The 19,058-nt window shown below is 30.2% G+C and overlaps 1 protein-coding gene across 1 annotated transcript; it reads left to right on the forward strand.

The window, feature by feature from the left end:
- The first annotated feature begins 406 nt into the window (after positions 1-406).
- On the forward strand, positions 407-2,732 carry LOC107477041 (3,7-dimethylxanthine N-methyltransferase 1). The gene is given in 7 exon segments (XM_052258092.1): positions 407-465; positions 729-824; positions 946-1,300; positions 1,303-1,343; positions 1,835-2,095; positions 2,236-2,580; positions 2,673-2,732. Coding segments are annotated over 6 exon segments (1,122 nt in total). The 5' UTR covers positions 407-465; positions 729-764.
- The last annotated feature ends 16,326 nt before the right edge of the window (positions 2,733-19,058 follow it).

The raw sequence follows: 19,058 nt of genomic DNA on the forward strand, positions 1-19,058 counted from the left end.
ATTTTTATTAAAATTCAGTTAATATTAATAATAATTAATTACTACAAATCATAAAATTTACTAATTTTTTAATATTTCTTTTTTAAAAACGCGTTAAAAGCTGCTGTACAAAAATACAAATATCAATTCAGACATCGCAACGCTGGTAGACCTTATTAGTTATAATATCATATCAATGGAAAAGTCTATGCTTATTTTAAAAGAGTTTAATTTTAATCGAGCATAAAATATTTTATATAATTTTTTATTTATATTTATATTTTTAAATAATTATTTATATATATAAAAATAATTACTTTTGTTCACATAAAATTACGTAATTAAATCCATATATAAAATTTTTTTATGTAAAGGAGCCTCTATAAATAGATTTAGTAAGTTGCATTGTTTCATTCATCAGAGAATTCATAACACCAGCAAACACGTAACAAATGAGCACCTTAATTATCTTGGGTTCAACAGAACGTAAGTATAGTATATACATTGGATTGGATTATTTCTTCTTCTTCTTCTTCTTTTTTCTTTATTCAGTTGCTTTCCTTCTTCTTCCTTTTTCTTTTATTTTCTTTTCTTTATGCAATAATTGTTAAAATTAAAACAATAAACAAATTATGCAAAATTTATATATTTTAACATTTTTAGATAAGAAATGGAAATTTAATAAGTAACCAGTTCTGAATTAGATTTACCATTTTTCTTCAAAATTTGATTATTATTATTATTATTAGGTACCAAGTGCATTACTACAAAGGAAGGACTAAAATATGCTGCACATGAATAGTGGTGTAGGAGACAAAAGCTATGCACATAACTCTTTCTTTCAAGTACTATACATACACTCTCCCCTGCTCTTTCTCTCTATATAAAATTGTTAAATAATAATTATCTTATTATTATTTTTTTCGAATCTTTTGTACTAATTAATTTGAGCGTTCTTCTAAGCAGAGAAAGGCAATCATCCAGGCAAAACCAATATTAGAAGAAAGTATCACAAGACTCTATCATAATAATATTGTTCCCAAGTGTTTGAAGGTAGCTGATTTAGGGTGTTCTTCAGGACCAAATGCTCTTCAAGTTGTATCAAATATCATCAACATTGTTGACACAACTAGCTCCAACTTGAATCTTAGTTCACCTAATTTCCAATTCTACTTGAATGATCTATTTGAAAATGATTTCAATACTATTTTCAAATCACTCCCTCAATACCACAAGACATTATTGGAAGAAAAGAAGGAACTCAAGATTGGTTCATGTTTCATTAATGCAACTCCAGGGACATTCTACAACAGACTCTTTCCGACTTCTTCCATTATTCCTATTGTCTACACTGGCTTTCTCAGGTGAACAATATAATGTTAAACTAACCCATTTTGTCTAACAAATTTTATAGGATGAACTATGTTTTTTGCTTCTAAGGTATGCAATTTTCGTTCAGAAATATCACTAACATCTAATCCCATTCAATTTTATTCGTAACGCTTTTTATTCATGTAAAAATTACTATTGGACATTAACTTCATCTAAAACATTAGACACGAAATTAAAATATCTAGATAGCTGCTACAAATTGAAAATGTTAAAGATAAAAATAAATGAATCGAAAATGATACATTTTTTAACTTATAAAAAAAATAAAGTAGTCCAAACTAAAACCTACTAATTAGTTTGGTAATGATCATTATTTAAATAGTATTGCACTCTCTACTTTTTCTAAAAAATATTAACATTCGCTCATGTTAACAAATACAGAACAGCAATAGTGACAATAGGAAGTAATGTTTTTCCTACAAATTATATTAGATTAAAGACGATAAGAGTGCAAAAATTTCAGGTTCCAGAGAAGTTGATTGAAGGAGAAGAAGAAGCACTTAGATGGGACAACATATATTTAACAAGAACAAGTCCTGTGTCAATGCACAAAGCATATTTGGAACAATTCCAGAAGGACTTCAAACAGTTCCTGAAATCACGTTCAGAAGAATTGGTAACAGGTGGTGGCATGCTTTTGGCATTCATTGGAAGACAAGATACTTCAGAAATTAGAACTGCTTGGGAGCTAATTGACATGTCACTCAAGGACTTGCTCTTAGAGGTACACACTAAAAATCACATTAAGAAAATAATTTAAAAACAATTTGTTTTAGATCATGGTTCTAAAAATCATACCAAACCGACACGATCAGTTTAATTGGATAGTATGTTAACATACCATATTTTGTGTGTTGTCTGAAGAAATTGATTGAAAAGGCAACTTTGGAATGCTTCAATATGCCAAATTATGACCCTTCAATGGAAGAAGTTAAACAAGTAATCGAGGAAGAAGGATCTTTCATTCTTCAGAAACTGGAAACGGTTCATCAGGATTGGGACCCCAACACAAATGGAGGAGGCAATGATAAGAATAAGGTTGATGAGAATATGAGAGGGGAGATTGTAGCTAAATACATTAGAGCTATTACTGAACCCCTTTTAAAGGCACATTTCGGAGAATTGAGAATGGATGAGTTATTCCTTAGGTTGGAAAATAAGGCTGTCCAACTTATTAAGGAGACTAAAATATTCAAATTTCCTATCCTTGTAATATCCCTTATTAAAAATGCTTAATACAGGATCCCTTTATGTATGTTAGTGCTATTCATATTTTGTGAATAACATGTATGTTGTGACAGAATTTGATTGAAAATGGAAGGAAGTTAAATACATTAGAGCTGTTACTGAACCCCTTTTAAAGGCACATTTCGGAGAAAGGATCATGGATGCATGAGCTATTTCTTATGTTTAAAGATAAGGTTGCACAAATTGTTAGGGAGATTCAAATATTGGAATTTCCTAACTTTGTAGTGTCTCTTGTTAAAAATGCTTAATATAAAATTATGTCGTTATCGGTCCACATGTAACCTGAGATAATAAACTTAGAGAGTTGAACTTAATAGTTAGTTAATTGCTGCTGTTAACATTTGTTAACATTAGTCAGTTAGAATTGCCAACTAGCAAAGTTAGTTAAGTATATTAAGTTAATTAGTTCTTGTATAACTATATAAAAATAAGCATGTAATGCAAAAATGAATGATGAATAAATAACTTTCATCTTCACCAAATTCCTTCTTTCTCATCTTTTCTGATTCTCTTTTTCTGCAAATTCCAATTATGCAAATCTCAATTCACTAACAGCTTCTTCATTTGCTCTTTTTTCTTCTATTTATCTCTCTCTCATTCCTTTCTCCAAGTTCTTCATCCTTCACCTTCGGACTCATCTGACGAAAATTGATGAGAACCTAAATCTCTCCTATAGTGTAATTTCACAATTAAGTTACATCAGCACCTTGTTAAAAAAAAATAGATAAAAGATTGATATAGTACATTTTTATCAATTTCAGATATGTAATTAGTGCAATTAAAATTTAAAAAAAAAAAATTTAATATACTATATTAATGTCGGAGACCACTTTAAAACTTATAAAATAATCTCAATTGTAATAAATTATCATCCATTATGTAAACACATTTAACATCTGAAAAATCTGTTGTAAATGTAGTTTGACTTTAAGTTAACATATAGATTGATCTAGGTAGAGCGTAGCTTTTAATTTTTTTAAAATTGCATATAAATTTTAATTTAGTCTATGACCTTTTAATTGTCTCTGTTTAATCTCTAAATTTTATAAATATAACTCCTATTAATTTCAGTAATAATTTAGTTATTAACTACTAAACCAACTCAACTTAATTGAGAAAAAGACATTTTTTTTTAAATTAGAATAAGCCATCTTTATAACATTATCTTTGGCATTTGCTACTCAAAGAAAAACATTCTTTTTTTGTGACTAAAAAGACATTCTTTTTTGATAGTGGTGAGTTGTACTCACTCGTACTTGGCAGTTTTAAATTCAATTAAATAATAAAAATAAATAAAAAAATCGGACATGTAAACCATGAAAAATTAGAAAACATACAAAAATACGCGTAATAAGAGAGAATTTTGACGCCAACAAAATAAACATAATTTTTTATAATTGTTTTTATATTTAAATTTTTTAAATTTAATGATCAATTATAACATTAGTTAAAATTCTATTCGATCTAAATAATAACAAGATATATCAATTTTTATTTTTTAAATTAATCTAAATTAAATTATTAATATTTTTATTATTTTAAAAAATTATTTTTTTATACCTATACAAATTATATTTTTATATTTATAAACATATTTATAACTAAATTAATTATGAACTCGTTTACACAGTAAACTTGAAAATTAAACAAAATACCTAATGATTTGTCCACTGCATCTTCTGATATTTGTTCATAAAAAATGTCTCTTTTTTTCTATGAAATTTAGTTCTTCACAACTTTTCAGTTCTCACCCTTGAGATGAAGTTGTCATAATCAGAGTTATATTCAGAGCTGTCAGAATTGGATGTGTAATCAAGCCTGCGCGCATTTGTGGAGAAAATGTCATTTCTACTTCATTTAGATTTGTTGTGGCAGAAGTACTCGCTGTTTCAATTTTCGTTCTGTACAAAGACAAATCATTATGATGTACCCCAATGATATTCCTGTCACTAGTATTTGGACTTCTTCATTACCAATTGTCTGATTTCTTTTGTTTTTGTTATCTTCAAAGCTGCAATTGACAATGAGCTTTCAGCTTTGTCTCATGCGAAGTGCCTTCTGTAGAAAAGATACTTGATATTTTGATATCTTCAGTTGACAGCTCATGATCATATGATACCTGATTAATGAAACAATTTTGATCATAATCAAATGCATTAATGTTAGAATTTTGATTATGAAGTCCTGTAGGAGTACTAACCTTATGTGTTGCATTTCTTCTGCTATATCTCATCCTCTTAGCCGATGTGTTCTGAAATTGTGTGTCGACAAGTAATAATATGCAAAATTCTTGTGTGTCATGACTATGGACAATGTTCATCATGTCACTTCTTTGGTTGATACATGCATTTGAATTCTGTCCACCTGTAGAGCTTTCTTCTTTGGATTTCTTACTACTTCTTGATCTTGTGTTAGGTCCACGTATTAATACTTCACTAAATCCTATTGTGGCCTCTGTCCTCTCTTCTTGTTCGTCTTTTCTATTGGTTGTGCTTCAGGAGAATTGCTTTGCGATTGATCTTGTGATTCTTTGTCACAACTTGCTGTCCCTTCTGCTGTCGGAGTACATTCTTCGTGTGATAATGTTTTTTTCCTTGTATAGTTCCTCTTAACAGGTTGACTCTCTTCTGATTTTTCCCTTCCTCTCAATGACTTTGATGCCTCTTTCATGGAAGTAACTATACCACAAGGAAGTCTTACATTTATTTTGTCTCCAACTTCACTGTCTTTGTCTGTGGTTGCATTTTCAATGCCAGCAAATCCGTCAAATAAAGTCCTTTTACAATACTTATTTGTAAATGCTGGCGTTAAGTCTTTAATTGTTTCTTCTGCTGGAATGGTAGGGGTCTTGTTTATTGCTTTTCTTCTCACATATTTTCTCTTGCCAGTTGAGTTTTCTTTGGGCTGAACATTCTTTTCTTTTTCGAGTTCGTTTTGGTTTGTCTTCTACAATGACCTTGGGACGATGCTTTCTTCTCTTTTGTTTTGATTGTGATGTGCTTTCCACCTGAATGGCATCCATCTTTATTGGTGTGCAAACAACATCAAATTCCACCACAAGATTATTTTTTCCATATTCATTGATAAGGATGAAATTTGTGAGCAACCAAGGAACGATATGCCTGTGGTGGCAAAAGATGATAAAAAAACATATATAAGGCATCTAGTAATGCAAATAAATTTGTACTCATATGTATGCATCTGTACTCATGCAAATAAAAATTGACTTCTTACATAAACAGAAAAAGAACTAAAGAAGTATTCACCATAGAATCTATAGAATAAACACTAATAAACTACTAAATAATCTATCTAGTTGTCATTATCATTATTTGTTTACATTGTATTACAATGTAACTACTAAATTTAACAGGACCAATTGTTAATAAAATAGGTTGACTTACCCTGAAGATTTCCGGAGTTGTTCATTGCTCTGTTGTAATTGATTTGTGAATCCAATGAAAAAAATTGGATTCATCAATCCATTGTCTGATTGGGTTGCATTCAAATTAGTTGATGCTGCATTTTCTTGCATGGCTATAAGTTGAAAAAAACTCATATGACCAAGTGCAGGAAGATTACTAGATACTGTCTTTCCACAAGCTTCACTGTTTTCACTAACAATGTTTTTCATTCCACCTTCTGACCCAATATAGGACATTTTTTTTTCATAAAACCTATGAATTTGGAACATGCAACTGCTCCATCACCATAAGTGGGTATCTGGGGTTGATCTTCCTGTTCTAGTGCGTAGATCGGCACTATTTTTTGAAGAATGGGTTTTACGGGAGTAGTGGGAATCTAACGAATCTCAACTTCTTGAATGTTTTATCTTTCATTTCTCTGATATCCATTCTTAATTCCTAAATCTGATTGAAAATCACCAAAAAAAAGTGAAAAAAAATGCAAGTGAGTCTGTTTCAAATCCTAAACAAAACTCAATTCTCCTGTTACCTTTTTTTTTTTCAATGAACAAAGATAAAAGATTAAACCAAATGAAAACAAATGAGATTCAATGATAGAATAATCTAGTTCATATCGAAAAATAAAAAAAAGGGCACATACTCAATATTAGGATATTAGGAGAGACAGTTGTAGTTACCTTTTTTCTGAGCAACTGAGGGTATTTTGTAAATGGAGAAGAAAAGTGTGTTCCTGAGTGAAAATGAAAACGAAAGTGACTGATTATTACTTCCTTCGGAACTTCCACTTCTTTGTCTTCTTGAATTGGATTTCTTCATGCTAATGGTACTTACAATGAGCCAATGCTGAAAATCTAATATATCACGTTTATGGGAGCAACATCACACTCAGGGACGGATGCACGTGTATAAACGTGGGGCAAGCGTCTCTACTACAATTTGAAATTTTTTTAAATAGTATATGATGATAAAATTTATTTGTCTCGATTAAATTATTGAATTTGATTTCACAATAATTTTTTACTCAATTTTTTGGTACTTTATAGTTAATTTAAGAATTTTATATTAGATATTGTTAGAATGATCAATTCTCAAATTAAATAAAATTTATGTTTTTTCTTAAAAATCGACTCAAAAGAGTATTATTTATCTTTTTTTATATTAGTTTTAATTTTTTTCTGGCACATTCAAGTCTTTTTATAAACTAAGTCTAATCAAGTTAAATAATAAGACTTTGAATAATATTAGTCATAGCTGATTTTTGTTATTTTAGACTAATTTAGTTAGACTTAGTTAATAAAAAACTTGAATATGTTACATAAATAAAAATTATAGGGTTCCTGCAGTAGCTGCACTGATAACTGAAGACAAGTATTATTTTTATAGAGTTGATTTTTTGAATTGCAAGATACAATCAAGGAAGATATTACTACAAATTTTGTACTATTCAATGTGCAGTTGATTTTATCTTTGGTGTTAGCCAATTATTGTTTTTTTTGGTGACTAGCCAATCACTGTTTGAGGTAATTCAATTTCATTGAAATATAAAAGGTGCATGCTATTGTGTCTATTATTATAGTTAAAATAATATTTTTTTTAGTAGTAAGATCATCTCTAATACTTAATTTTAGTTTAATTTTATTTTAAGTCTTATAAAATGTCACATAAATATTTATAGAATTATATATCATAAAAATTGATTTAAAATTTAATGTAAAATTCATATAAAAATATATATAAATTTGATTTTAATAATACTTTTTAAATAATGTTAAAATGATTTAACTACGGTAACTATTAAAACTGCAAGTATCATAAATTTCACAAAAAAATGGATTGAATGAGAGTTGCTGATTAATTAAATGTATTATTGTTGTGTTGGCAATGACAGAAGGATTTGTAGGATATATAACAGCACAAGGGAGAACAAATTCAACGAATTCATATAGATTTATGTTCAAGAATTGCAATGTCTTTTGCAAATGGTTCTACTTTCCTGAGAAGATTTTGGAGACCTTATGCTAGAGTTTTTTTTGCAACATAAACATGACCAACATTATTCAACCCGCTTGTTAGAACCATAGGATTGCTCTCAACATAAGAAAGACTCTATCACTATGCTAATCATCTTATTAACATTATTAATTCATGTTAAATTCAAAGCAACAACATCAGTGTGACTTAGTTGATAATAATTTAAGAATTATAGTAATGTATTAAATAGTTATGTAAACACATGATTTTGATTGGACGATCATAAAAAAAATATTAAATTTTTTTTGGACCAGTTCTGATATCTCCAAACGAATAAATTGGATTACAAAATTGGATTTAGAGACGATTAATATGATGACAAGTATGAATTTCATAGGTCGAAGGATAACTTCCTTACAACTCTTCATTTAGATAGAATATTATCAATAGTTTCAACTCTATTTTAGATAGAATATAACTCTTCATTATTTTACTATTTGATTGGATTATTAGGGAATTAAAGTTAAAAATACTTTCTTGTTGAGAATTGAAATTACTCATTTTTAGAAAATTATTGACTTAAGAAATTGATTCTATAAATATTTATTCATATGTTCTCAGTCTTAATATTATTCTGGTTTTATTTAAACTTTTAGTTACTTTATTTTTTAAATGATTGTATATTTCTGTGTATCTAATTTTATTTTTTATTTTTATATTTTAAATAAATTTAAGAAAAATGTGTTATTAATTTATTAATACAAAACATTTAATGTTTATATAAATAAAAAAGACATTAAAATATTTAAAAATTAGTTTATTTAAATATTAATAAAATATTAGGATATGATTATAATTTAATGCTAAATTTTGTTTTAAAATCATTTTTGAGACAAAATTACCCTTTTTTCCTCACCTCTCTCGTTAGCACCCTTAACTCCAATTCTCTCAATCACTTCCGGCCGTCACCTTTGACTTATTTTAATTAAAAAATCCAAAATATACGAAGAGAAAGAGAAAAATCAAACAGCAAAACCAAAATTTGTGAAGAGAAAGAGAAAAATCAAAGAACAAAAATCTTTTGTTCTTCGTGGCAGTATATCACAGTAAATTTTAGAAGGTTAGATTTAACGGCGTTTGTATAATTTTTTGGAGTATTTGGGAATGCTCTAGATGGTTCCGGAACATTCTAAAATGTCCTAAAAGGTCCCGAAATATCATAGAAGATTCTAGAAGACTCTAGAAGGTCATAGAGTATTCTAGAAGAATGTAGATGTATATAGAAGTATAAAGAGTGGTATGGAATAATCTAGAAATATTTAGAAAGTTATGGTAGGATAGATATTTGTAAAGAATGTTCTGGATGATTAATCTGGACCGTTGATTAGATTTAATCCTAACCATCCATTGAGGAGGTGGATGGCTATAAATAGGGGTGAGAGTTAGAGAATGTGTGTGAATTATTTGTAACAAACACTTGAGCAATAAGGTGGTCTTTCCACCAAAACTTCCTTTCTCTTGTATTCTCTTGTGTTCTTAACTTTCCTGCTAAGTATTGAGGGTTATGCTAACTTGTTCTTAGCTTAAGAGGTTGAGTGAGTTCGAGTGCCGGCACGGTAGCGTTGGAGTGTATCCAAGGCCGTGACAAATTTGGCATCAGAGCAAGGTTCGAAAGAGAGCACAAGTGGTTTGTGGGTATGGCTTCTAGTGTAACCATGGAACATGTTGAGTCTCAAAGGGGAAGGGATGCTATTCCTTCTCAATGGGGAGGAAGGAAGACCCGTTATTCAAGTGAGTCGAGAGGTAAGTACTCTAACTTCTTAGAAGAGAGAGTTTCTATGTTGGAGAATGTTCTATCATCTATGGATGAGCGCTTCCAAAAGATAGAACATGACAAGGAGACCCTCGAGTCTCACGTGTTGGGAGAACTAGATGTTTTCAAAGAAAGCATGCTCCAAATCAAAGAGAAGCTTGAGAATTTCTTGAAGCTATTTGAGGAAGTTCGAGTTTGGTTCGAGGAGGCAAAATCACGACCAACTATTATAAGGGAGACGACAAAGATTGGTCTCCCCAAGTCAAAAGAGTTCAAGGGCGTGAGGGACGCTCGAGAGGTGAAGAACTTCCTATGGCAAATGGAGAGGTACTTCGAAGGCCAAGGGGTGATCGAAGAAGCAATAAAGGTACGCACTGCAGCTCTCTACCTTTCTGATAAAGCTACTTTGTGGTGGAGGAGAAAGTGCGTAGATATGGAGAAGAGTACTTGCAACATAACCACATGGGAAGATTTCAAAAGGGAGTTGAAAAGACAATTCTTCCCTGAGAATGTGATTTATGAAGCAAGGAAGAAGTTGAGGGAGAATGTCATGGTAAATTTTAGAATGTTAGATTTAACGGTGTTTGTATAATTTTCTGGAGTCTTTGGGAATGCTTTAAATGGTTCTGGAATGTTCTAGAATGTCCTAGAAGGTCCCGGAATACCTTAGAAGGTTCTAGAAGATTCTGGAAGGTCATAGAGTATTCTAAAAGAGTGTAAATGTATATAGAAATATAAAGAGTGGTATGGAATAATCTAGAAACATTTAGAAAGTTGTGGTAGGATAGATATTTGTAAAGAAAGTTTTGGATGATTAATCTAGACCGTTGATTAGATTGATTCTAACCATTCATTGAGGAGGTGGATGGCTATAAATAGGGGTGAGAGTTAGAGTATGTGTATGAATCATTTGTAACAAACACTTGAGCAATAAAGTGTTCTTTTCACCAAAGCTTCTTTTCTCTTGTGTTCTCCTGTGTTCTAACTTTTTTGCTAAGTATTGAGGGTTAAGCTGACTTGGTCTTAGCTCAAGAGGTTGAGTGAGTTCGAGTGCCGACACAGTAGCATTCGAGTGTGCCCAAGACCATAACAAGTAGCTTTCTTCTTGTTTAGTTTTGAATATTGGCACCGTGTTGTGTTATTGTGTTTATCACTTGATATCTTTTTTGAATTTTGTAAAGATAAATTATCTAAAAATAAAATACAAGTGAAACGAAAAAGAGGATATTTTTATCCGAAAAACAAGAAAAAACGATTTTAAAATAAAACCTAACATTAGAAATAATTTTAAATAAAAAAAATCTTAGAAATAATTTAATTTTTAATTAAAATTATAGAGATTAATATTGTAATTCACCCCTTATTTATAACATTCTTTACATTTTTTAATGTACTTATATTTTACTTGTCCATGTCAACATCTTTTAAGTCATAACTTAAAATTAGAGGAAAGACATATACCTAAAATGTATAAGTAGCCAACATATTTTAAGTCTGTTATATATTATCAGTCATATATTATCACATAAACAAAAGACTAAATTTTATATTCTCTATTCAAAACTAAAGTCATAATTGTTTATAAAAAAAATTTAGACAAGAGTAGTTTTTATATTTTCAAAAATCAATAATTATCCAAATATTCGAAGAAGCAAGCGACAGCCATCCTTGAGGTCCATGATGGGGGAGAACATGGCAAATTCAATTCTGGATGGAAGAGATTTGCAAAAGACAATAGTTTGAATGTAGGGGACATTTGTGTTTTTGAGCTCACCAATCCCAAAGACCTTTATTTTAAGGTATCCATTGGTCGAATTGAAGAAGACGAACTTCCGCTATCACAAGGTAATTATTCTAGTTGGCATTTCAGTGAAAGAGTCCCAAAGTGTTCTGCTTCTGCATTGTAATGGTTGCTATTTTACTCTTTATGAACAGTTGAAGGAGACAGAGTCAATTGTTTAGAACCAGGGAAAGTCAATTATGTTGAAAGCAAAAGCGACATTATGATTTAGGGAAATTCTATGGTGTTTACAGCTGAAAAAAGCATACTATACTTACTATATGTGTCAAGAGAAGAAGAGTGATACGTGGCTTGATGTGCTTCTCTCTACCTCACACTATTAGTACTAGTGGAAGGCCCGCGCTACGCGCGGGGCATTTGTGAATTCATTGTAAAATATTTTTATTATATTTTGAATGTTATTATACATGTAATCTATGAGTACCAAAAACATTTGTTATATAAAAATATAAAAATTTATTGTAACATTTTATAGCCTATTCTATTAGTGGCCCATTATTAGTTTTTTTTGGACTCACATTAATAAATTTTTTAGGCCCAATATTTTTTCATTACATATAACCCATAACAGCACCTATTATTTATAAAAAAGGTTTAAAGTTACCCATTACCTACAAATTATACTAAAAGGGACAGTTAACGGTAAATTTTGTCCCCACCGCTAATACATATAAAAATATATATATAAATAGTATGTAAAATTAGAAGATTGAATTTAAATGTTTCATTTTTTGAAAAAAAAAAAAAAAAAAAAGCATAAACAACAGTTCATCAAAACTTCTTCCTTTCTAATCCACAGCAGCGAAAGTTCAGGAAGAACTTCACTAATTATCAGCATAAACATTGTACTGGGATATGAATTTCAGATCTGCAAGTCCCAGTGAGTGTTCCTTTGATTGAGATTGTTTTGCAATTGTTCACTTTCATATTATCAATTAAGACTGTTTGTCTTCTTCAGCTATAGCCATCAAATGATTTTGGTCCAAGGTAAATCTTGTAACAAATTTTGCAATTATCACCTGAGAAAAAAAATCCGTCACCTATTCATAACATGTATTGAAATCATGCCTTTGATTAGGATCTTCATGTATTTCTTAAACAGTATCTATATTGACTCTTCTCTGACCTACATACACTGGGTAACAGATAATGGAAAAAAATATGAAATGCTACACAATCTATCTTCAATATAGCTGATGCCTAAATGTTCACAAAATAAGTTTACTCATTAAGCAAATTCACTGCTTCATTGAAAATACATTCTTAAAAAATCCATTGGGTATCTCCATCCTCCAATTGAAAATTTCCTAAAAAAAGGGAAAAAAAACTGATATAAATTTTTGTTTTCACTATGAATGTATCTCTTAACTTCATTTAATTTTGGTGCTGAAGCAATATTATAATGCTTGATGTCAGTTTAAATCTTATAATTGTTAGGTTTCCATTATCTAATATAATTGGGGAAACTTATTTTTCTCTATGTATCATATATGGTGTGTGTATCTCACTCTTCCTTTATTATTTTTTTTGAACTGGTATTGACCCTACTGATAGTTTCCAAGCGTTGTTAGTTTGTTTAATAATGTTATGAAAGTGTAAAAATTCTGAAGTTTGTTAATGAATACTTGAATGAAACATTGAAACATGAATGAAATGTTTTGTATGGGAAGAAAGAGGGATTAAAAGACAGAGTAGAGGCAAATGCAACATGCATGTCTTGGAAAAAGGATATAGGTTATAAGTTTAGTGTGCACTGCAATCTAGAATTTACTTTTGATCTCTGATTTGGTTGAAACTGGGGAGCATTTTTGTGCTGTTGACAGAGAACATTTCCTCTTTTTCCTTCTTTTCCTATTTTTGTATAGAGGATAGCTGTTACTTTTCCTAGGATTATAATATCTTTCATTATTTTATACACGTGAAGCTAACAATACTTTTAGATTCCATCCAGTGTGAACATTTTGGACAATGGCTAATGGACAATGCTTTCCAAAGTTAATCCTCAAACATGGATCTTTTCATGTAATTAATGCATGATCATAATCTAACTAATACCCTTACAAATTCATTTTATTGTGGCTGAGTTAGCAAACCTATATCTTATATCTCGATCTACACCTAATCATCATATCAATTATCTTCAATTTTCAATTCTCAAACTTAATTAATGTATGATTTATTGACAGAGTTAACAATCGATTTTTCCGCTTAGTGGAGACTGAAACCAATCAAGTTGTCTGCTCTTGTTAAAATCCAAGTAATTCACTTATATTCTATGATACTCATAAGTAGCTTATATTATATGTGATTTGTTTAAGTGGCATATGACCTTTGATATACAGATGTACTTGATAATAATGGGTAAAGGATTTTACCTCTATTTTCAGCTCAAAACAAAAACAGTTTTGTTTTCACTTTCAAGATGTGAAATTCCTGCTTAAAGTGACACTTCCTCTAAGAATTTTAACGGTTCATTGATATATTTAAGGTTTAAGTACTCTATTGATCTTTATAATTTTGCGAAGTTTTTAATTAGGTATTTATACCTTCTTTTCCTTTTAATTGAGTTTTTGGACTGATATTTTTTTTTTAACTGAGCCCCTACACTTTTTTTTCTTTTATTTGGGTCCGTGCATCTTATTTTTTTAGTTGGGTCCCAGTAAAATTAAGTCAATTACTGTCAAGAGGGACCTAATTAAAAAAAAAATTAGTGCAGTAATCCAATTAAAAGAAAAAAAAGGGATAGGGGCCTAATTAAAAATCGTACAAAACTATAAGAACCAACAGAATAATTAAACCCATATATAATAATAAGAAATAAGATCGAAACTTATATTATTATATGCTTCTTAAAAATTAATATTTTTCCAACAACGACTGTTTTATATAATTGCTTAGGCTTTGTTTGGTAAAATTTTTACTTTTCCAATGCGACTTATGAAAGCTGTATTTTAAAAGACAGTTTTTTAAAAGTTGCAGCACTTGCGTTTGGTAAAATCAAATTAAAAATGACTTTTAATAAGTATAAGTACCACAATTGTGTTTTGTAAAACAACTTTTAAAAATTTAGAAGATACATATTTATAATGAAAAATAATTTGTTGCTTTAAATTCTTTAAAATTTGATATAATATTTTAAAATAAAAAATTTATAATAAACATAAACATAATAAATAAACTCTTTATTTTTGAACATTAAAGTTTTATATAAGTATTTGTGATAAAGATGTATTTATGAAGATTAGGTTGAAAAATAAAAAATAAATAAAGATTGTGTTAGAGTTGGTGAAGGTTAGGATGAGAAGTTAGAAATACATGAGGATTCCAATGGCAATATCATGGCCAGAAATATGTCCAGGAAATATGTGCAAGAAAATAAATAAGATTTGGTAAGCAGAAGTCAGTTTTAAAAAGCTCCCTCTCAGATTCTTTCGGAAATACCCTAACTTTTAGAAGCTGCAACTGCAAGTACGTACAAGTACTTTGACTCTTTAATTTACCAAAAACAAATAAAATGAGGTGTTTGTACCTTTAAGCACCTCCTCAAAAAGTTTTACCAAATAAAGGCTCAGTCCTAAGGAAATTTTTTTAATAAATTTTAATTGAAAGTTAATATATGTTATATTGACAATGTCTTTAATATGACTTACCAATAGAAAAAATCCTTTAATGTTGGTTTAAGAAGATTTTGTCGTAACATATTCAGTTACAAAATAATAAACTTATTTGAGTTTTCTTCTCTGTAAATTTGGTATATTGTTTTTAATATTTAACTAATGCAATCTAATTCTACATTAGTTATGGGGTTACTGTTGACAGAGAAGACATGTTAATTATTTATGAAATTCTATAATAAAATGTGTCTTTTTATGAGTAAGTGTTGACACATTTTAGTATTTTATGTTAAAAATTTAAACATTTAGAATAAAAAGTTGTGCATGATTTTATGCTTTTTCTGAGAAAACAGTGCACATTGATTGATATCTACTTATTCAACCAATAAGAGATGGGTTTTATTGACCCAAATTAAATTCTATGATATTTAGAACTAACTCCACATTCATCAAATATATCCTTTTGTTAGTTGAGAATATTTATAGGACGAAAATCAAGTTTAGCTTCAGGTAGACAGTTCTGATAATATCATGTAAAGTGAATTTATTTTCTATCTACTACACATGTAACAACCAAAATAACCGGTTAAACCGGTAGATCACAATAAAATGAAAAGAAATTTGTGTCATATCAGAGCCAATTAACCTTTCTTCACCATTCACGAAGACCCTGGAGCACCCAAACCGTCCCCTGCAAAAGTTAGCATAGTGGTCTCTACATTTTTTGAAATTCTATTGGATTTCATTCTTTTTGTTCGTTGTTGGAGCTCATCAAAGGGTGAGAATCAGGATTTTTTATTGACTGGTATGGCAGGAACTTTTAAAAATCTGTGTCGACCGTAGGTACAGATGATATATGCATGAAAGATGAGTTTTTTGCTGGTTATTTTCTGTAATAAGCAAGATGAAAACTCCGACTCTACCAAAAAAATTTAGTTTAGTTTTCGAAAATATAGATAGAAAAATCATTTTTTGTATGATTAATCAAGGAATTTATGTAGTCAAGTTAAAACTGACTGCATCCAATTTGAATGATAGCTTTTGATCAATTGTAATGATGGAGTATTTTTTATAGAAAATTTACTTCACCAATTTCAATAAAATGACTAAAGGTTTGTCTTTATCCATGAATAATAAACAGAATCGGGAGGGTTGGAGTTTGGAGATGTGACCAAATCAACCTAGTTCACTGCTTGAAGATACAACTTTTCTGGGTGACGATAAGAATTGTGCTGATTTTGTAAAGGTAGATCCACTTCCTTCTCGTCTACTTGTATATGGAATCTCATACTCTTTCTCTCTCGATCGGTGATGACATACATCCTTGCATCGTGTAATAGTCGGACTGTTCATTTCATTTACTCTCTTTAATTGGCATCACCCTACACTTGGTTGTGAGTTACATGATTCATTGTTGATTTGTTCTTTAGCCGTGTTTATAACTTGGAAAATATGGACCAATCCAAAAAATTTGGATTTTATAATAGTGGTTGGAGGTGTTGTATTTGCCCTCATTCAATCTCTCTCGGTTATTTGAAGTTATTTTTTCGGGAAAAAAATAATCATGTCACATTTTTTTTTCTAATTAAAAATTCAACTCAGAAGGTAACCTAAAATTGAAGACTCAATTCGCTGGAATGTTATCTATCAAAGAATAAAAAGAAATCTGAAGACTATTTACTTTATTTGATATTTCAGCTATTTTAGTTATCTATTCTAGCTTCTGTTGGTGTTATATAATGTGTTTAAAATATAAATAACAAAGTCAAACTTTTTGCAACTTGAATATTTATCTTGTGAATGAATTATTAATCCCTTAAGTGCAAGTAGTTGTTGTTGTTGTAAGAATTTGTTGATGTACATTTTTTTAAATGGAGAGTTGAAATCTTAGGCTTCAAAATGGAGGCCCCCTGCTTTGTGAGAACCAACAACCATTGAATATTGACACTACATATTTACAATGTTGTTCTTTCCATTTGATTATTGCATAGCATAACAATGTTAATGTGTTTCGCAGTAGCCCACCATGTTATGCCGTTATGCCATTATGCCACTTATCAATGTCTTTGGAGGTGATGTGGTGTCGCTAAGCGGATTGAGGCAGTTTTTATTACAAAAGGTTATTTTGCCAAACTAATTTGTGTCTAACGGATGTTCTTAAATAGATTTGACCACTAAATCAAATGAGGTTGTATTAGAATTCTTTTGTATTGTGAAATGATGACCTATGAACTCTGAAGGGGATTAGTTTTATCATTCCTTCTAACCCAAATTTTGGAAGACGGCAAATAGTAATCTATGGCTTGATGTTTTGGTAAAATGAATGGATTAGTTGAACCATTTAGCAATCCAATGGATTGTATGCTGCTTAGAGACATATTAGGAATATGCGAAGTTATAGCAAATAATTAATGTTTATAAATTTTTTTAGGAAAGATGTGAGAATGATTAAGTATGGAGAATTATACTGGTGTTAAAAACATCTTTCAATTTTTTTTTTGTGAAATGAGGCAATAACATTTACGCAATAGAATGGTAACTCAAGATCAAGTTATTCCCTTTTAATAATAGTTCTTTTGAGTGGTCATGTTGAAAATAAATTAAGAGAATAGTTGATATTGTGCTAGAGAAAGGAATCAGTATTGCTACTTAAACGATTTATTTGGTCTCGATGTTATTGTTAGCAATTATTGGGTAATTTAACCATTCTGAGTCTAATTTACAATTGTTTCATTTTGTCAATAAATATTTACAGCTTGGAGAATCTTCTAAAATGATGATTTATTCGTGTAAAAGCTGCTGGGATGTAGTCTCGAATGGCACATGTTGCAACGGAAGTGTATACCCAGAAACGGTAAAGTATTTATGATTTTGAAGTCTTGCAAAATTAAGTTAATATGATTGACAGAGACTGATAGATATGACATACTTTGTTGTTGGAAAACTTGTATTTGTTGTGATGACAGTTTTGACGAATAAATCTTGACATTAATATTAGATAAGTAGGTGGGTGTGCGGGCGCTCTAATAGGAGGTTAAACAAAGACTATTTAAGTTTTTGAATGGTTTAGGTGTAACACCCTACCACACAGGGCCTTACGCTTAAGTCGTAAAGCAGAGGTGGCAAGGTATTACGACCTCTAAAAGAAAATGATATCTACATAGATATAGTTGGGTGAAATCATATTTAGGAGCCTTGAAGAACAAGCTAAACAAATTGATAAACAGAAAATCGTGACACACTCGCATGTGTATTCGTAAAACGGACAGGTAAAATCAAAATATAACTGAACACATTTATATACATTATCAGAGTTCCAAAACTCAGATAGCAAGCTCCAGACTCGACCTGCGAAGCTAAGGCCGACCAGAGTATATAATTATGTATATATACAACCCAAAATAAAACTCAAACCACAAAATAAACCCCTGTATCTCCAAATCGACCTCTAGGAGGGACAAAACACAAAATATACATGCGGAGATTCTATAAACATATATACATAGCCTAAAACAAAATATGACAGTCCAAAAGACAGTTCTTCGCTCGTAAGGAAGATACCCAAACGCTCAACGAGGTGTCTCTCGACCTGCATCTGAAAAACAACAACATAGTATGGGATGAGAACCGGAGGTTCTCAGTATGGTAAAGGTGCCCGCATAGTTAATATAAAAGGTCTCGGGAAAGCCAGAGGCATTCCTAGAACTTCGACACTCAGATTTCAGCTTAAGAATTCAACTAAACCAGAAATTTGGTAAGTTGTCTAAGGTATTCTAATTCGGAATCTAACTTTAACCTAATAATTCACGTTCTGT

This window comes from Arachis duranensis, chromosome 3, assembly GCF_000817695.3.
Source record: "Arachis duranensis cultivar V14167 chromosome 3, aradu.V14167.gnm2.J7QH, whole genome shotgun sequence".
Classification (NCBI taxonomy): domain Eukaryota; kingdom Viridiplantae; phylum Streptophyta; class Magnoliopsida; order Fabales; family Fabaceae; genus Arachis; species Arachis duranensis.